Source organism: Furipterus horrens, unplaced genomic scaffold, assembly GCF_987537825.1.
Source record: "Furipterus horrens unplaced genomic scaffold, mFurHor1.1.pri manual_scaffold_3, whole genome shotgun sequence".
Taxonomy (NCBI): domain Eukaryota; kingdom Metazoa; phylum Chordata; class Mammalia; order Chiroptera; family Furipteridae; genus Furipterus; species Furipterus horrens.
Genome location: NW_028327173.1, coordinates 20,823,403 through 20,844,788, shown reverse-complemented (window position 1 = coordinate 20,844,788; position 21,386 = coordinate 20,823,403). Strand labels below are relative to the sequence as shown.

The window sequence follows — 21,386 nt, the reverse complement described above, 5'->3', positions numbered from 1 at the left end:
TGAATTTCCAGACTGAGGTGGTGCTTTTTAAAATTTTTTTCATGAATCTCTTTGCATATCATGGGCTACTTGGGGAGTTGATTGTGAAAATAAACAAGGGGGTACCATGAGGGCAGTGGGAGAGCCACAACTAGAGTAAAAACCTCTTTGGATGTATTAAGCCAAGGAGGGTACAAACCCTACTAGGAGAAAAAGCACAGCCATTTCTCTTACCGCTAGTGCTATATAACGGGGTTCAGTAAAAACAAGTCAGATGTTATTATGCAATACAAATGATTTCTTTTTATTTACAATATATATGTAATTTATCACAATTTTAAACACTAGATTTTTAGTTTTAAAATATGCCAAAATGGCACTACCTGCTGTGGCTCAGTTGGAGCCTCATCCCATACATGGAAAGGTTGCAGGTTTGATTCCTGCTCAGACACATACTTAGGTTGTGGGTTAAACCCCCAGTCGGTGTGCATATGGAAGACAACCAGTTAATGTTTTTCTCCCTCCCTCCCTCCCTCCCTCCCTCCCTCCCTTCCTTCCTTTCTACAAGCAATAAAAAGTGCCTTCAGGTGAGGATTAAATAAATAAACATGCCAAAATGAAGAAACTGCATGAAAGAAAAATGAGTATTTTACCCTCAGTATGTGAAGTGGGCTTTTTTTTGTTTTTGCCCATCACATACATTTTGAAAAGATATTCTATTAACGTATAGTTGGCATACAAGTATCCTCAGCTCTCCTAGTATAGTTAAGAATCTTATTTTGTAAATGAAGAAAAAGGGAGTCATCTTTGACTTATACTTTGAGCTGTGCTTTTCTTTTTTAAAGATTTTATTTATTTTTTAAAGGGGAAAGCAGGGAGAGAAACATGGACCAGTTGCCTTTCATACACCCCCAACTAGGGACAGGACCTGACCTACAACCCAGGCATGTGCTCTGACCAGTAATTGAACCTATGACCTTTTGGTTCACAGGCTGGTGCTCAACCCACTGAGCCACACCAGCCAGGGTGGAGCTATGGAATTTAAACACTATTGGGCTGACATTTTTATTTGGGGGTTTTAGTGGTTAATAGCACAAACTGGAGCCAGATTACTGGGGTTCTAGTCCTCGTTCTGCCACTTAACACTTCCCCACTTGGCATGTTGCTTAACCTCTCTATGCCTCAGTTTCCTCATCTTATGTAGTGATGTTAGTATTTGTAGGGTTGTTGAGAGGATTAAGTAAGTATATACACATAAAGCTGTTAGGACAGTGCCTGACCCAGTAAATGCTCAGGAAGTGAGGGCTAGTATTATTATTGGAGCAAACAGAAATGCTAACAACCTCCTTTTCTCCTTAATTTTATAAAAGTCCACGGTGCTTGGTTAGGAAGTGTGGCCATCCTAGAGACAACCCGTCAGTGCCATTCTGCTAGATCCTCCATTTATTAAGAAGGGCAAACAGGCCCTGGCTGGTGTGGCTCAGTGGGTCGAGCGCCGGCCTGTGAACCAAGTGTCGCTGGCTGAATTCCCAGTCAGGGCAGGCCAGTTCCCCAGTTGGGGGTGCACAAGAGGCAACCACACATTGATGTTTCTCTCCCTCTCTTTCTCCCTCCCTTCCCCTCTCTCTAAAAATAAATACAATCTTTTTTTAAAAAATGATATAAACCCAAAGTTTACTAAAAAGAAGGGCAAACAAAACCACTAGTCTCTACTTCTCCATCTTCTGCTTCTCTACTCCTAGTCCTTCCTGTATTAATCAAGTTTTCTTTCTAACATATCTAAGTTGAGCATCTTTTCGAAATCTGTGCCTGTCCCCTTAAGCCAAAGCAATTGCCCTTCCATTCATGGTCCCTAACTGATTCCCTTGTAACTCACAGTATTAAATATTCAAGGGCTGTATCACATTGAGAAGAAAATGAACAAATTATTGGGCAGCTTTATTTCTGCCTTTATCATTGTCCCAATGGCCTCTCCTGAGCTCAGTACCAGAGCAGTCTACCCACATGCACCAGCAAAGATCACACCACATAACCAGTTTCTACCTTTGATTTTTGGCCTAGATTCTCTCTCTTTGTTTTTATAACAGCTTTGTTGAGGTATAATTCACATACCATCCAATTACCCCATTTAAAGTACAATCCTGTGGTTTTTAGTATATTCACAATTATGCAACCATCACCACAATCAATTTTAGAACAATTTTCCTCCTAAAAAGAAACCCATTCTTAAGCGGTCAACTATCCCATACCTCCAGGCCCTGAGCAACCACCAATGTACTGTCTATTCTGTTACCCAGATTCTTACCAGCAGAACTTGTCTTTTTTCAATATAACTGGAAATTCACCTGTTGGAAGCTATTTGGACTTAACCCCATTTGCTTGATCCCTGCTATACTGGGTTCTCTCTGTTCCAGTGAAATACTTAGCATTTTAAATTTATGGATACATTGCTGCATAAAGTTTCTTAATGTATGTAGTAGTCCCAACCCCTCTTTTAAGTAGCAAGCACTTCAAAAAGCAAAGGAACTGGCTTCTGGTTATTCTATGTGCCTTCTTTGAACCTTCCGTCTTTCAGTGGTCTGTTTTCAGTGACACTTAATCCAGGTCTTCCTGATTCCAAGGTCTCTGACAATGTGCTCCTTAGGGAGAGATCTTTAGTGTCATGTTTTCATATCCAGATTTCAAGTACCTTGTTTTGTTAATAGCACCCTATCCTCCCATAATCCTAGACTGGAGTTTTCTTGAACTTCTCTTACACTTCCATTTCCTGCACTCAACTATTTGCTAATTTCCCTTAGTTATTGATCAACTCTCTTCCTTACATTGTGTCTACAAATTAGATGTCCTTTCCATTCTTCAAGGCATTAGCTCAAAATTGCCCTTAAAAATTTATCAGCAGAGCCCCTGCTGGTGTCCTGCAAAAGAGAAGTTGCCAGTTGGATTCTGGGTTAGGGCATGTGCTTAGGTTGCAGGCACCGTGGCCAGTTGGGGCGCATACAGAAAGCAGCCAATTCATGTTTCTCTAACATTGATGTTTCTCTCCCCCTCTCCTTCCTCCCTCCTCTAAAATAAATTTTTTTTTTTATTAATAGCACGTTGGGCTGAGGACCATTTGTGTTACCTATATTCGTTTTTATGCACAAACAAAAATACGATATTCTCCCTGCCCAAATTGTCTGAATTCACTCTAGGAAACTGGGTAGTTGGAAGAGGGAGCAAATGAAGATACTAATACATTTGTTGAAGAAATAAATGGATGTATTTTTTATTAGCCGTTTGTAGTAAGTCTGTCCACCTGGAATGTAAAGTTCCTCCAGGATGTCATTTCATTCTTCTGCCTTGCATGTGATTTCCCACAGTCATAAGTGCCTCACCTTAAAATATATGGATGTATATGTATATTGAATATACACCTTGAAACTTCTCTGTTCATTGCCAAGTCTTTTCATCACTCTAAGCCTGTTTCTTCATTCGCCAAAAAAGTACCAACCTCATGTGGCTGTCAGGATAAAATTTGTTGATCAGTGTTTCTTAAAGAGTTATGGTTCCCTCAAAAAGAAAAGACGGGAAGAGGAGAAAGGAAGAAACGAGAAAAGGCAGGCACTCTCGATAAACTTGAAAACGGTGAGTCAGAATCTGGCCGACGGTCTGATCCCAGAGTGGGAGTCGTTCTCCCAAAAGGCCGGTCCAGGTTCCACCCTAGTGCTTTTTGTCGGCTCCTATTGGCTCGGCCACAGATTCCTGGAACGCCAAAGGTGCTGATTGGCTGTCGGGGCCCAGCTCTCCGAACCCTGAAGCCAGGGGTGTGGTCCTTGCAGCTTATGTGAGGGGGGTGGGGGGACACGCAGGCGATTTGGGGGGTGCCCAGAGCGTTTTAGTGCTTTGTCCCGCGGACTACAGTATCGTAACGGAAAGTACGGATAAACTACACCAGCTCTCCCGCAGTATGGCGACGATTTTACACACCCCACCTCGTGGGCTCGAGTCCCCGCGACGCTCAGAGTCGTGGGTGGCTTTGGGGAGTTTCCTTGTGTTTTAAATGGGAACAGCGCGAGTGCCAACTTGAGTCCTGGTGTCTAGTAGATTCCTGGCAAATGTAGATTCTTTACCTTCGGGCGTCCAATATGCACTATGGAAAATTTGTATTTAAGCCGCCGCTCCCCGCCACCCAGACTCTAGTGTTAGGGGTGTCTGGTAGGTCGGGGGCCTCTCCGAGGCCTAAGCGCAAATAAATCTCAACTGGGTAAGGGGAAAAACCGGGCTTTCACTTTTAAACATGCCGGAAATACTGGAGAGTGCGGGGCCAATGCTTACAGGCAACGTTTTCCACTGCTGTGTTCCTTGCGGCTTTTCCTTAAGGGGGAAGTTTTAAATCGACTCACGCAACAAAAGGCACCGTATTTTAATTTCAGCATTTAACCTTTCTGAATTATACTAGGAAGTGCCACTTCGTTATTGGGTAGGATGTGTGAGGTGTGGGGGGAGACTAAGCAAAGGAGTGTCCGTATGTACAATATTGCTGAAGGGATATACTTACTTGTGTTTGAATTGCAAACAACCTTAAGGGAATGAGAATGGAACTCTACTCAAAGATTTTTTTTTTTTTTTAAGTTGGTTTTTTGGGGGGTGGGGGGGCGGGAATCAGGCAATGGGTTTATTGAGAGAAAAGAGGAGGGGAAAGGGAGAGGCAGCTCCCGGACCAACTCAAGGACCCGTAGGAGCAAGGGGAACGGGGAATGGGGACTCCCGATCCTCCTCGTGGGCCCGTAGGAGCCCCCCACCCCAATTTTTTAATGACAGTTCCTGAAGAAGTAAAGCTGTCCTAAATCTCCTTTAAATAACACATCTTGGTATTGAGTATTATTTCTCTAGTGCGATGTTTGACTTAAATAAAAAATAATTTAATTTTGCCCTGTCTAGTGTGGCTCAGTGGGTTGGGTGTGGTCCTGCAAACTGAAAGGTTACCAGTTCCATTTCCAGTCAGGGCACATGCCTGGATTGGGGTCCAGTTTCCCATGTGGGAGTGTGCAAAAAGCAAACAATGGATGTTTTTCTCCCTTTCTCCCTCCATTCCCCTCTCTAAAAATAAAATCTTTAAAAAATTATTTAATTCAATTCACTGATGGAATTCTAAATGTGTAGCAATTAAGCTCTATAATGCTTGGAGTGTTCTGGTTCATTTTTTAAAAGCAAAACCATTAAAGCTTGCAAAATTTCAGGATATAGTATTTCAGTCACATACTACTAATATAGTTCTGTTAGTCTGAAGTACTATGTGCATTTCCAGAATGTAATACCCATAATAAAAAATTTTTAAAAATGCAAATGCACCCTAAAGTAAAGATGGGCTATTTTAAGACTACTCACTAGTATAGTGTTCACATTATTTGTATTTAAATTTTTTTCCTTAATGATAGGATTGAGAACTAATTGAAAGGTCAAATGGTCTGACTGGCCATCTCTAGCATGTGTGTGGGGAAGAAAGAGGGATCCCTTAAATAGGAGATCTTCTTTTCCTAGAAAAAATGCTGGGAAGATTTGTTTTAAATACTTATGCTCTGCCAGGCATTCTAATTTGCTTAAGCATCTATATTTGTTTAAAACTTCACAAGTGATTCTAAAGTGCAGCCAAGGTTGAGGACTATGGTTTACACAGAAATGTTTTTCCATTCTTTTCTTATGGGCTGAATAAAAATAAATTACTCTTTAATAAAGAAATTAAGTAATTGTAAATAATATCAACTAGGAGTTAAAAGATCTCAATGGGGAAAATCAAGAAACTATATAGCCCTGGCTCATATGGCTCAGTTGGAGCACTGTCCCACAAACTGAAAGGTCCTGGGTTTAATTCCTGGTCATTACAGAGCAGGGTCCCCCCAAATCCCCAGAGCCTTTGAGTTGGGGGATGGGGGGAAGGGGGCAGCTTTCAAGGTCCCTTTGCATATCTATAGCTGGTAGCTAGTGTCTTCGTTATGCAAATGGTTTGGTTCTTCCAAGGCCCCAAGGAGATGGGAGGGGTTTTGACCATAAAATGGTGAGGAAAGAGCGTTTGGGGCCTGTGCAAGGTTCTGTGAATGGTCAGAACTGGTTACCCTGCCCAATGCATCACGAGCCACTGTCAGGGATTTAAAAATAAGGCGGCAACCATTTTAGGGAGAGGAGAAGAGATCCACAGAGTGGAGAACCACGCAGTTTGCAGAGAATAGGGAGTTCCATGCGGTTTACAAGGAAGAAGAACCATGTGGCTTTGAGAGGTAAGAGTGAACCATGCAGTTTGCTGGGAGAAGAGATCCATGCGGCTTTGAAAGGGCAGAGAGAACCATGCGTGATCCAGTGTAACCTGGTACATGTTTTCTTGGACTGTTATATGGAGGCTGATGACATCGTACCCCAGATCCTGAAGGAGAGAGCTGACAGATACGGGGTGGAGAACTTCTGGGCATGGTTTTGGCTTCTAGCCGTTTGGGGAGCAAGGGAAGTGCTGAGTCCTGTGGGAGAACAGGGCTCTGAGCTGAAGTCACACTGCCCTCCCCAGGTGGGAATGTTGTAAATAAAGACCTGTTTTCCTCAACACTAGTTGTTGGGTTTTACACCAAGGCGCCACGTGAAAGAACCCCCTTTTGCTCTGTAGCAGTCAGGGCACATACCAAGGTTGTATAAGAGTCAACCGATGTTTCTCATTTTCTCTCCTTCCCTTCCTCTCTCTTTAAAAGCGATGAAAAAATGTCCTCAGGTGAGGATTAAAAAAAAAAAAAGAAACTATGTAATGGATTTCTGTATCTAGAAATCTGAAAGAGCAAAGAAAAATGTAATAAATTCTTAGATGTACTTTACAAGCTGTATTCAATGTAATAATGTTTTCAGATGATCTAGTCAACCCCAGAGGTAGAGAGGTGATTGGCATTACCTTAGCCACTGGTTTCCTTTCTAAAGGTGACAAAATATCCAATGACTTTTGCTGATGTGAATAAACAAAAAGGGATGAGGAAAAGTGTTTATCACGCTATTTAATAAGTACATTTCAAAATAATTTGCCTTTAAAAGTTAAGAGTCCCTTGGTTTCTTTTGTGTGTGGTTTATTGCTTATTATTAACACATTTGACTTTTTGTTAGCATTAATACAAGTTCTGTAGGAAGAAGACGTTACATGTTAGAAAATGAAGTTTATAGATCCTTTGTGGACTCCACTTTTCTTAGTTGTATAATTATGGCTCCATTAGTATGAATACGTAGTTAAGAAACTCCGGTATCAAAATATTAATCATATTTCACAAGATATAAAGAAGCTGGCTAAACAGTGCCATTTCTCTAATAACCTGAATTTTATCATTAAAACTCTTGTAACTAAAGTCACATACTTTACATAATATTTATTCTGTATAGAATTTATCCACATACAATGACATCAGCTTTAAAACAAATGACTGTTATTTGTATAAAGTCATATAAAATTGAGTAATATACAACACACTTCAGTGAATTATACTGATATTCTAGGATTCAAAAATTTGGATCATTCTAATTCCTATTTTTGCCTGTTTAATTGGGTTGTCTTAGGTAGGTTGCTTTACTGTCCTGTGCCTCAATTTCTTTACTTATGTGGGATGACTGTCCTATTTCCTAGATATGTAAAGAATAACAAAAATTATTAAATACTTTGCAAATATAAAATGTGATATAAATAGTAATACTGATTCACTCTAATATAAAATAACATAGAACTTTCCATTTATAATCTAAATTTTGGTCCTCCAGTCTGTTATCACCCTTCCCAATTAAACACATCTTATGCTGTACTATTTTTAGTTATTTTCCATAGTATTAACTTTAGGACTCAAAAATATACATATAAACAATATGAGTGGAAATTTCAATATATCTTAACATGACTTGGCAAAATAATTTTAATGAATTGAGTTCTGAGCTCATAAATAATTGAAAAAAGAAACTTATAATCCATTAAGCAGTAACTTGGCCACACAAAAAAGCAATATCTGTTTTGATTTCATCACTCAACAATACAACATTGAAAAATGTGTTCTGAAAGTCTTAAGATATAATCATAGAAGGTACACTTCATATGGATGATTTGCTGCTGTAAGAGAACCTGTGGTCACTGGCTTATAAGTGCAGTTAGTAATAGGAGTAATAAAGAGACTAATGCTCAAAGAGAAATGAAAAAGTTACCTAGTTCCAAGGTTTTCAGTGCTCTACTCCTGAGCTCTGCCAGGGTGCCTGCGGAGAGGCTCATAGGGAGCTTTAACCAGAGCAACTCTGATTTTAGTTTCTTCCTTAAATGCTGGGCTTCTCTATGAAATAATTAATTGGAAGAAATGGTTTTCTTGGGTAAAAAAAATCTTTTAAACCGCTCATCTAGTCTATTTTGCTTCCTTCCCATACTAGGCACGACTGCAGTGATGCTTTTCTTTTTGTAAAACTTCATCCCATGAACAAGACACTCTTAAGGACCATAGAATTAGAAGGATATTCAGAAGCTGATAAACAGCATTCCTGCAAGAGCAAACTGGGCTAACCAATTCCCATTATTTTCCAATTATTATTTTTTAAAATCCTTGGCATAAATAAAGCTTATATTAACAGATTATACTCCTATGTAACATTTTGCCACATTTAAAAGCCAAAGGATTCTGTTTTCTCAGATACCATTAATAGTTCTACACTAGAAAAGAACTGGTCTCTAAGGACTTAGAGACATGAGATGATAACTAGAGTATTATTTACAACTTGCAAACATGTCATGAATGTTCTTTTCTGATACTAAGATGACAGAACAGATGTGCTGTCGAGTTTGGTGGACTTGACAGCTGTTCTGTGGGGATTGCTTACTGCTTGTTATAAACAATGAAGAGAAAGCAGTATTTCTGATAAGGCTTTACAAGTCCTGGTGGCACTGTGTTCGGTGGACTTTGCTGACATCCATGCTGCTGTGTGGTAAAGTTTACATGCAGACGATAATAGCATAAAAGAACATTTAGATCATAAAGTGTGTTTGAGTATACACATGCAAGCACTGCTTCATTTCTATGAATAAAGCTCAAATCAGTAAGTTTTCCTATTGGTTCCACCAACTAAGAAGTCAGATTAAAATTATGAAAGATGTTTCCATCATCTGGTGAGACTAGAGAGTGACATGACAACTGTCCCCTCATTGGGATACAACTTAATTGTTAAGACTTCTGATTCAGGAATAGTCGTGTTGGGAGAACAATGAACTCAATGCACACTATATAGTCTAAAAGCAACTTGAAATTACCACCAGAGGAATCTTGAAAAAGTCTCAGAATTAAGTACCATAAAACAAAGTGGTTATTCATCGACTTATAAAAATGTTTTTTTAAAAATCAACCATTTTAATCCACAAATTGGTATCAAGGATGATCATTAATTAAAGAATGAGAAAATAAAAATATAAAAAGTATCATCTTGAGGTATGTCAGGCTGTATTTAAAAATACGGTATATTATATGGAGCCTCTATCTAAATTCAATTATGTCAAGCTTTATTGTGATAACCTTTATGGAGGTCAGTTCTTCTAGTGTGTAGATTTTATCTTTAGAACTAAAATAATACTACTTCAAATTAACTAAGTTTGGAATGTTTCATAAGTCATACATGGTAAGAGTTTAAACTTAACTTTGTATCCAAGGAGAAAAGTTTACTCTGAAAAATTATATATACAAGATAAGCAAAAACAAAACAAACAAACAAAATAAAAACACTTAAAGCGTTTAAGAGAATAACTTGTTCAAATAGTTTTATATATAAAGTTTATATATAAATAACATAAAACATGTCAATAGATATTGTAGAGATATTACTTAGCATTATTTGAATAACTAGTTCAAGATACTCTGTTGATGATGATTCACTTCCTCCTTGTTCACATTTTCTAATTCTGATAGGCTTCTTTTATAATTACTGCAGATAGTTAAGTGCAACTTCAGTTCTTCACCATTTCAGGGGACAATATAAGGACAAAAGGTTGAAAGAGGACTGTTTAAAATCAAAATCTGTCCAGTCACCAGTCCCACCACTTACACTTTCTGACATTAATTTCCTCATCTGTAAATCAGAGACAATTATATTTATCTTTATAAATAGTATAGGAAGTAGTACATAAACGCTAGAAATGGCTCTAAAGAACTGGTAAGAACCTCCAGTTTTATTGTTTGGGTTTGTTTGTTTGTTTTTCCCTTTAGAGAGGAAGAAAACTATATTGACATATCTTCCCAAATTGCCTTACCTTTTAGGCAGTATTAGTGTCCTGTTTTATGAAAAGGATAGGTTGCTGGGGACCTGAAGTTAATAGAATGACTTATTAGTTCAGTCAGGTGGGGTGCCTGACTCTTAAATGTGCTCTTACCTGGTTCCCTGTGAAAATTCAATATGAAATTACCTTACATAAAGTTTGGCTGTGGTAAATTTATTTAAAATATTTTCTTTGAAAAAGGTTTGCTAAGTAGATCTTTCAATAGTAAAAGAAAAAAGGTATCTCTGTAATAAAAGTAAGAGGATTAATTGTCCATCTATCATGCCAACTCAAGCTAGGTCTTTCTTTCCAGTGCAGCAACATATTTTAGGGCAACAAAGTTCAGAATGGATACAATGGCCTGTTCAGAAAGCATGCAAGTTATATCAGGTGATTACTTTTAAGTCAGTCTGACAATTTGTTAACCAGTCTCTGGCTGTGGAAAGGAGAGAGATACAGGTGGTCAATGCAAGTTGCAGACATGCCAGCTCTGTTGGTTTACATTACAGCTACCTAATGTTGGGCTTTATCTCTTTTTCTTCTTCTTCACTATCATCAACCTGTTGTATGACCAGATCAGCAGACCCATCCTCTACAATCTCCACATATGATCTGTTCTCATCTTCACTCAAGTGCCATCTGGAATCCTTTTCTCCATCTGATGGGGACGTAAGATGCTGTTCAGCTTCCAAATCAATGGGGAGGCTGTCTATGCCAACTTCAGCAAGGCACTCATTACAGAGTCTGTAGCGCCTGGTTCCTTCCTGTACCACTTGCCCTGTTAGATCAGTCACATGGCGTTTGCATTTTCTGCAGATTAGTTTGCATGCCTGGTGAATCTGTGTAAAGATTTAAATAGTGATTAAAAAGGATTTTTTTGAAGCAGGACAATTTGATAGTCTAGGTAGCAGTTCATAAACTTAAGATGTTCAAAGACAAGCATTTAACTTAATGTCTAGTTATTAGAAAAAGATACAGGTTTTGGTGATAAATTGATGTCACAGAAATATTATACACTAGTTTTCTCTAAATAATGGCTATAATGTTTTATGATTAATATTACATACTTAATAATTTCACATATCCCTTAATCCAATAGTATTTTGATATCTGAGGTAACACAGGATACCTTTTCAGAATAATAATAATTGCAAACACTTAATATATGCCATGCACTATTCTAGTGACTTTATGTATTTTTATTCAGGGGCGGAAACCTCATTTCAAATGAGTATTAATTTTTTGTTATTTTGCTAGAGAAAGAAAAAATATTGTCTGAAATTTAATTGTATCAAACAACATTTTTGGATAGATGATTACTTACCACTATTATTAATGAGAGGCCGATCTAGTAGTTAGAGGACTGGACTAGGAATTTTAAGGCTTTGGTTCTAGTCCTGGTTTTGTCATTTACTAACCTTGTTGTTTACTAGTCATGTACCTTTTTTTTTTTTTTTAAATCAAATCAGTAATAGATATATTTATTGTACTATGCCTAACAGCAAGTATTTCCAAAAAAGATTAAATCTCAAGAGGAATTCATATGCTGTGTTTGTATCAGAATGAATTGTTCTCAGTGTAGAATAGTATAGTTCTATCAAAATTTAATAAATATAAGGTTCAAATAAAAAGTTTAACATTCTTATATGAAAGTACTTGTACCTGCTTAAGCGGTATTTGATGAATCAATGTATATTATGAATATTTATAGATTTTAATCAATATATCTTTTTTTGTTTTCTCTCTTTTTTTAATAGTCATGTATCTTGAAGCAAGTCATTTAAAGCATTATAAACCTGCTTCCAGGGTGATAGTCAAACTATTTAATGAATAGGAGCCTAATTAATCAGAATGGACACTGGTTATAAACAACCACTATGGTGGTTCTGCTATACATCAGCCAATTATTATCTCTGCCTACTTCTTTATTCCTAATGAGGATACAATTCGGGTTGTGAGGAACAAATAATTATATATTATAGTTAGTTATATATATTATATATTATAGTTAGTTATAAACAACTTTGTTCAATAGCTCCCACAGCAGTAGATTATAGGGTCTAATCTAAAAATTGTTGCAATTAATTGTATAATGCTGAATTAAGAAGAGTATGAAAAGCCACCAAAAGAAAAAAAAAAAGAAAAACTAAAGCACGCCAGTAAAATATATAAGAAAATATATGGGACAATCACTCAGTACAGTTGTTACATTTTGCTTAACCACTGACCTATTAATCAGTAAATATTAGAAGTACACAACTTGAGTGTACCCTTATTTCTCCTGACATAGTAATATTATAGTTATCATATGTGGCATTGTTTTTGTTACAAAGTTCTGAAACATTCATGTTCTTTCCCTCCATTCCAATACAATTACAAAATCAAAGAAATTAAGTGAAATACTATAATGTTAAAATTGAAAATATCATGAATGCATGATTTTAAAAATATATATCTTCTAGCTCTGTTCACTGAAACAGTCTAAAAAGAATGACACCATAATGACAATGAGCACCCTGGGTGTCCAAATATTGGTTTCCAATTTTATTCCCCACTAAAAGAAAACAAAGCTCCTTTGAGAAAATGGCTGATTCCAGTTTTTTGGCAAGGAAAGTACAAGGTGAGCCTAGGGCTCTTCTGGAGCTGAAGAATAAGGACACTGAAATTTTAATGAGTGTGACAAAAGGACACAAGAGTCATCTTCAAGATGTCCCCACTTGACAAAACTGAAAATTTGAGTATCAAAAAGAGCAATAATTGTTATGGATACAAACATAATTAACAATAAAAATTCATGACAGCATATGCTGTTAAAAAAAAAAAGCCAAGCCAAGTGTCGCTGTTCAATTCCCAGTCAGGGTACTTGACTAGGTTGCACGTCAGGTCCCTAGTTGGGGGTGCGAGTGAGAGGCAACCACACAGTGATGTTTCTCTCTCTCTCTTTCTCCTTTCCCCTCTCTCTAAAAATAAACAAATAAATAAATAAATAAATAATTTTTTTTAAAAAAAGCCAGATAAAAACTCAAATTGTTTAAGATTACTATTAAATCAACTCTTTACTTTGGAAATTGTTAATTAAAGGGAAAGAATTAAACATTTATCCTGCTTCTATAAAAACCCTATTTCAAAGTAACTTAGCCTCAGGTGATGAGGAAAAGCTTCACTTTATAGAATTTCAGCTGATAATATAGAAGGAAGCATAAAATTAATAAATTAGTCCACAGCTCCAAGTAAAATTAATAATTTGGACAGGGATTATCCATTGCTGTTAATACCATTAAATGAATGGTTGATGGGGAAATGGACAGTCCCATGATACCAAAATAGCTCCACACAGATTCCTGTCTAATCACAAGGCAGCACCCCTAACTACAATGGTGGAATCACACTGTCATCACCCTAATCCAGTGATCGATCTTAATAACACAAATGATGGGTCCTCCAGATGTTCTGTGTCTCCTAATGTGACACAATAGGAAATACACAGTTTCATTCTTGATGTGTTGTAGTCAGAAGAATTTAATTTGAATTCATTAAGGCTTTAGATAAAACTTCTATTTTACAGAAAATGCAGGGGGGAGAGGAATGAGCTAAATGACATCATGTGGAACCAAGCAAAAAAATCCAGAGGTAGAATATTTTGTAACGCAATTGGTTCAATACATTTTGTAAGTCAGTGTTATGAAAGAGAAGGGGGAGGGGAATATGACAGCCTAAAAACATATTTAAGGGAGCTAACAATGAGATGGAATACATGGTTCTGGATTAGATTCTAGTTTGGACAAATAAGCTATGAAAGGTATTTGAGTAAGGGGTAACTTGAAATTGAACTGGGCATTAGACAAAAATTCATTGAGATGTAAAGATAGAGAATGTTCACTAAAGTAAGCAAGTTACAAAATAGCATGCGCCGCATCTTGTTTTAGAAAGCAAACGAACCATAAATGCACATGATTAAGTATTAAGAATGGTAATATCTGGGTGGTAAAAATATGCTATTTTTATTTTCTTATTTTAACTTCTATTTTCTTACTTTTTATAATACATGTTTACTGCTTTTGTAATAATAAAAGATTGTTTTAATTTTCAATAATCTAGTTCAGCGATTTTCAACCAGTGTGCTGTAAGAATTTTTTAAACATGCAATACCTGACTTATCTAGTGAGGGGCACTGATCTCTTTCCCCTTAGACTGTCAAATAAAAATAATGACAACAACCAACACAACAATAGCTCTCTGGTATGAATGAATCAAAATTAATCCGATTTTTTTGTCAGATTGGCAAAAAATAGATTTTTTTGGTGTGCCACAGACTTTGGGTGTCGTGCAGAGAGGTCGAACAGCAGAAACTAGAGATCCTACCAGATAAGGATCCAAGAGCCACCATTAGATGCTGAGTATCAGAAGTGGTGATTCTAACCCAGACATTTAAAACACTTTTACAGTTTACATTGTCTTTGGTTCCAAAAAGACCAGTATATATAAACCTATTAGATTTGAAATGTATGAAAGTAAATACTCAAATGAATATCTCCAACTTCAAAGTCTCAAAGAGTAAATAAATACATATATATAATAATTATGTATTATGTGCACAGTAAAAACATTAAGTTGGAAAAAATTTTAATATGGTAAAGTTGTGTGAAAAAGATTTCCATCATAAATTAGATTATCCTAAAGCATATCAGTGCATGTATTTCCTAAGAAGTAAAATGATGAAAAATCAAATACATACTGTTCGAAAATGGCTACTTAGATGGTCTAGCCTGCTAAATCTTTTTCCACAAGCTTGACACGGATAGGGCCGTTCTCCTGTGTGACAACGAAGGTGACGCTTTAGGTCTGCTTTCCGTTTCACCACATGAGTGCAGTATGGGCACTTGAATCTCATCCTGGGCAGATCATCTGTTAGGAGACAATTTGACTGAGTCACCAGAAAGTTCACAATAACAATTCTAATAACAAAAAGAATCCAGAAGGAGTTGGTGAGTCCAATCTTGAAAAGAAGAAATGTTATAAAGAGTTGATTGTCAATGTAACCCTAAGTACAGAGCTATAACTTAAGTATTAATATTTTATATATTTACAGTCTGGGTAAATTTAGACTGTCACACTTAACCTTTTTATTAAAAGTCATAGAGTCGATAGATATGGAATGTAAAAAGGTAGTACTGGATTTTAAAACTGTAGATATAATCCAAAAATAAAATTATTTAATATTGAAGCTTTTAAGTACTTGTTTTATTTACATGTTTTTATTCCCCTTGCCTTTATTCTTCATACACTTATAGTACTTTTAAAGGTGAAAAAATTTCAAGGATCTATAATTTATTTTTTTTCTGGAATGTAAAGCTCTTTTTAATTAAAGTATAGTTGACATAAGAGATCTTTATTTTTTTATTTTAACTCATGTATTCAACATGTTAGTTGTGATTGAAAGCAAACCTTATCAACTTAACAGCTAGTAATTCAGCTGTTCATTACTGAAGTTAGCTTTAAATAACCCAGATTTATAAAAGGGCAGAGCCCAAATAAGAAAGAATGACTTTATTGTTGTTTTAAACTAAAACAAAGATTTCCCATTTTTGCTATGTTATTCATTTGCCTTGGTCATTGGGTAGAGCTCAGCAGGATATTCTGTAAGCTCTATGACATGATAAGATTTCATATATTTTTATGTTAGTATCCTGTAAAAAATGTGATAAGTAAATATCAATCAGGTTGCTGTTGCTTAAAAATGTTATCTACAACCAAATTTTTTTTTTGAAATTGTATATGACAACAAGAGAAAGGTGAATACTGACTTGCTAGTTAGTGATATTAAGGACTTGTTAACTTTGTTTAGGTACAATAATGGTATTAGAGTGTCTTTTTTCTATATTTTAGGGACACATTCTGAGATACTTACAGATTAAAACATATGATTTCTGAGATTTGCTTAAAAATAATAGAGGGGGAGGTGTTAGGGGTACAGATACAAATGAAATAAGATTGACCATGAGTTGAAAGTTGTTGGGACTGGGTAATTGGGTGCATGGAGGTTAATGATACTATCCTCTTCATGTTTGAAATGTTTCTAAAATTAAAAAATTTAAGTATATAATCCAAATCTTATACTTTGCAGGAGTTTTATTTTATCCTAATCTCCCTTGAAATTCAAGTGTAAGCTAATGTGCTAACTGAATAATTGGGGTGTGTGTGCGGTTACTGGATGATATGCACTTCTAATCCCTATTCTCTACTTCAGTCTTAAGAGATGAAGGGAGGCTTACTTTGAAACTATCAACCTACATAATTTTTCTGCATTTTACTACTATCATAAAAATGAGATGTCCCAAGTTGTTGCACATGAATTACAGTATCAATACTATGGGTTGTTGTATGTTAAGTTTTCAAAAAATTATATATTTATATCATAATAAATTCAGATTTAGTCTGATTTCTTTTAGATATTGGGTCTGTGAACCTTTGCAAATATGTATGTTTGCTCTATTTAACTTTTTTGTGTAGAAATACTCTTCCCAAGAGAATACTCAGAAAAAAAATAAACTATTTAAATTGAAAACATTTGTCTTAGGAATGGAATCATTTAGAAAAGAGCTCTAAAGATGGCGGCACAGGCAGACATAGCTCACTTCTTCACACAACCACATCAAAATTACAACTAAAATATAGAACAACCATCACTCAGAACCATCAGAAATCGAGTTGAATGAATCTCTAATGACCACAGAATTAAACTACATCCATCCAGACTGGTAGGAGGGCGCAGATGTGGAATGTGCTGGTCCCACATCCACATCGGGTAGATAAAAATTCGGGAGAGACATCTCAAGAGTGAAGAGTCCAAGCCCCACACCAGGCCCCCCAGCTCAGGGTTCCAGTACCAGGAAGATAAGACCCCAGAACTTCTGGCTGCAAAAAACCAGGGGGGTTTGAGTTGGTAGAAGAAACTGCTGGAGCCCCAAGCAATTCCTCTTAACCCCACACATGGACTCACCTACTCAGACTCATTCCCTCTGAGCTCTAGCACCGAGGTAACAGCTTGAAAGGGACCACCCAAGCTGCTTTTTCATAGGAATGGTTGGTCTTGGCCCATGCTTCACAACTTCCAAAATCCTATCAAACAAGCAACAGCTGGACTCAGTGAGCCCCAGGCCCAGCACTAGCAGCAGCCAGTCTAGACTCACAGCTTGGCTTGGCCTGGGAATATTCAAGCCAAGCACAAGTAACAGCCATCTCAAATTGCTTTATGGCTTGGAAATGGTGGCCCTGGGCAAAACACAGGTGGGGGCTGAACTTGGCCTGCACCACCTGGGAAATCCCAGGGCCAGCATACCCAGTTGACAGCTACAGACCATGTTGGAGCACCACCACCCTGCCCCTGCACAGCTGATCCTCCACAGAGGGCAGAGGTTGGTGGTAAGTGGTCACAGCCATCCTTGCAGCTGACTGGCCTGGCTAAATCCCTCCCATTGACCTGCCAACAGCAACCAAGGCTCAACTACAAGAGGAGGGTGTACTCAGCCCACATGAAGGGTACACCTCAAGTATCCACCTTCAGAGATAGGGGAGGCTGTGTCACTAGACCCTACAGGATACCTACTACATTAAGCCACACTACCAAGACATGGAGTCAAAGTAGCTCTACCTAATACATAGAAATAAGCTCAGGGAGGCTGCCAAAATGAGGAGATAAAGAAACGTGGCCCAAATGAAAGAACAGATCAAAACTCCAGAAAAAGAGCTAAACAAAATGCAGGTAAGCAATCTATCAGATGCAGAGTTCAAAACACTGGTTATAAGGATGCTCAAGGAACTTAGTGAGGACTTCAGCAGCATAAAAAAGATCCAGTCAGAAACAAAGCAAACACTAATTGAAATACAGAACAATTTACGGGGAAACAACAGTAGAGTGGATGAAGCCGAGATTCAAATCAATGATATGGAACACAAGAAAGCAAAAAACAACCCATCAGACAACAAGAAGAAAAAAGAATTCAAAAAAATGAGGGTAGTATAAGCAATTTCAAGAGGTACAACATTTGCATCACAGGGGTGCCAGAAGAAGAGAAAGAGGAAGAAATTGGAAACCTATTTGAAAAAACAATGAAGAAAACTTCTGTAATTTGATGAAGGAAACAGACATGCAAGTCTAGGAAGCACAGAGTCCCAAACAAGATGGATGCAAAGAGGCCCACTTCAAGAATCATCATAATTAAAATGCCAAAGGTTAAAGATAAAGAATCATAAGCACAGCAAGAGAAAAGAAGTTAGTTACCTATAGGTGAATTCCCATAAGACTGTCAGCTGATTTCTCAAAAGAAAGTTTGCAGGCTAGAAGGAATTGGCAAGAAATGCTCAAAGTGATGAAAAGCAAGAACCTACAGCCAAGATCGCTCTACCCAGCAAAGGTATCATTTAGAATTTAAGGTCATGTAAAGAGTTTCCCAGACAAGAAAAAACTAGAGGAGTTCATCATCACCAAACCAATATTATATGAAATGTTACAGGGACTTATTTAAGAAAAAGAAGAAGATCAAAACAATGAACAGTAAAATGGCACACAACACAAATCTATCAACAATTGAATCTAAAAAGCAAACTAAGCAAACAAGAAGAACTCAGAGAGAATCATGGATACAGAGAGTGTCTGATGGTTCTCAGACAGAAAGAGGGTGTGGGAGAATGGGTGAAGAGGTGAAGGAATTAAGAAGTGCAACTAGGTAGTTACAGAACAGCCATGGGGATGTAAATTACCATATAGGAAATGGAGTAGCCAAAGAACTTATACCATGACCCATGGGCATGAACAATGGTGGGGGGATTGCTGGAGGGAGTGGGGGTGTTGGGTGGAGGGGGTGCCAAGGTAGAAAAATCAGGACAACTGTAATGGCATAATTAATAAAGTATAATTTTAAGAAAAGGAAAAAAAAAGAGCTTTAAACATTTAACAGTAACATAATCACCCACAGATACAGGTTTGGAAAATCATAGATTTTGACACTCAGAACTCTACTGTTTTGACCTATCATTAAATTTCCCCAATATTACTTTAATTAAAAATTTTAAATTTTGCCCTGACTGGTGTGGCTTGATTGGTCTTAGGAACCGAACCATTCAGAAAAGACCTTTAAACATTTAACAGTAATCTAATCATCCACAGATAACAGGTTTGGAAAATCAGAAAATCATGTATTTTGACGCTCAGAACCAATCGATGTTTCTCTCATACATGGATGTTTGTCTCCCTCTTTTTCTCCCTCCCTTCCCCTCTCTCTAAAATAAATTTAAAAATAAATCTTAAAAAAAAAAAAAAAATCACCTGGTTCAACTGCCCAAAACACCTAAAAGTAAGGGCATGTTGGGACAGGCTTGATTTATATAGGAGTATTGGAACCTGAGTGAGGGGACAGATTCTCTTTTTGGGTACCTGGAAAACTTCTTGATGGGACATCAGAGCCTTGACCGTACTGAAAGTCAACAGGAGAGTCCATTTCAGCATCAATTTGTGCTTGTTCTTCAGACTGGGAAATGTGGCTGGAAGAATCAGATGTTCGTGCTTCTCGCTTGCTTGACTTACAATGAGCAATTTCAGAAGGCTGTGACAACCTCAAATGTTTGGACTTTTTAATGGAATCTTTCCTTTGTTCATGCTTGGCCAAGGGTTGCTGAATATTCCTTTGGGAAACCTGATGGTAATTATACTTATTCCAAGATTTTCCACTTACTACACCTGTTCCTTGATCTGGGCTTAGGTGAGAATGTGGAGAACTACTTTCTTCTTGCCAGGCACTGCTATAAAAAGAGGAACGTTCTATACCATTAGAATTGGCATCTTTATCGGAGAGATTGAAATAGCGATCTTTTTCTTTCTCACTAATATCTAATGAAGATTTAATAAAGGTCTTACATACACTAATGACATCAGTCATCTGAAGGAAGCTAGCAGCTGACATCACTTCTATGACATTCTGACCAGTAAGCGAGAGTTTGCCGGAATAGACGAAGTCCAAGATAACTGTAAAAGTGTCAGGGGAGAAAGCCTGAAACGTAGCTGTGGTCGGCTGACTTGTCTCCTTTGAATTCTGAGAAAGAAGCATTTTAAAGTAGCCGCTACTAGCAAATAATACATTTCGATGTGCTTTGAAGACCTTCCCTTCAACTAGGATACTGCAATCGCAAAACACATCTTGCCGGCGCTGCTCATTTAGTTGTTGCAAGAGCTGAGACTGATGAGAGGAGATCTCCATTCTAAAGAGAAGACACATGTGATTACCAAACAAAAAATAACATTGTTTTTCTAAGACGAATCAACTAAAATTACAATCAGAAACCTCTCTTTTTTCCCATGAAAACCATTTTCTTAGAGAATATAGTCTCCAAGACAGAAAGAATAATATGTTTCAGGATATTATTTAATACCATACTATTAGTTTTTAGATTTTTAGATAATTATTTGTGTGAGAAACGCTCACAATAAAAACTGGGACACAGGACTTGAGCAGTAAAGCGAGGCCTTTATTCACGAGTCTGCAGAGCCGGGCGCACCCTCACAGCCAGGAGAATGTGTGCACCAAATAGACAAAGATGGCTGGTTTTATAGTCTTGGTTTCCCCACCCTGAAATTGCCAGGTAAAGTGAAACTGACTAGCTTCCTCTCCGTAAAGTGAGAGCGATCAGCTCCCCCCTCCCTTCTCCTCCTTCCCCGTTTCTCCATGACTGGTTACTCCGGAGTTACAATCTAACGTGCGTTCATCTAAATGCCCCTTTTGTGATTTGTGAATATGCCAATGCTGTCAGCTCCCTTCTCAGAGACCCTTTACATTCGCCCTTTGTTACTAATGACTTTGCTACTGGTTTGGGAGTCACTATGTCCTTGTTTCCTACATTTGTAGAGTCACCAAACTTCATTGAGCATCTTCTATAAATCAGGCCTTCTGCTATATAATGAACTAAACAGGCTTGATTCTTGCTTTCATGTAGTTTTCAGTCTAGAGAGGGTATCACACATTAAACAAATATTCCTATGAAGTTATAAATGACAGGTTATGTGCTAAGACAGAAGGCGGGTGCTATGGGAAGTGTAAAAGTGTAAACTAGTTTAGATTGAGTTGGAGAGGGTTAGGGAATACTT

General features: G+C 37.3%; 1 protein-coding gene across 1 annotated transcript; it reads right to left on the bottom strand.

The window, feature by feature from the left end:
• Positions 1-10,513: 10,513 nt before the first annotated feature.
• Positions 10,514-20,502, bottom strand: ZBTB8A (zinc finger and BTB domain containing 8A). The gene is made up of 3 exons (XM_090271533.1): positions 19,683-20,502; positions 14,985-15,154; positions 10,514-11,088 (listed from the first exon to the last, which is right to left on the bottom strand). Exons 1-3 carry the CDS (start codon positions 20,500-20,502, stop codon positions 10,759-10,761), a joined length of 1,320 nt encoding a protein of 439 aa, XP_090127659.1. The 3' UTR covers positions 10,514-10,758.
• Positions 20,503-21,386: the final 884 nt, after the last annotated feature.

Excerpts from the sequence above, each read along its gene's own strand:
- ZBTB8A (XM_090271533.1), bottom strand. The coding sequence starts at position 20,502 with ATGGAGATCTCCTCTCATCAGTCTCAGCTCTTGCAACAACTAAATGAG. Across the intron at positions 15,155-19,682 it reads CCCATCAAGAAGTTTTCCAG|ATGATCTGCCCAGGATGAGA; the intron begins GTACCCAAAAAG and ends GTCTCCTAACAG. Across the intron at positions 11,089-14,984 it reads TAAGTAGCCATTTTCGAACA|ATTCACCAGGCATGCAAACT; the intron begins GTATGTATTTGA and ends ATCTTTACACAG.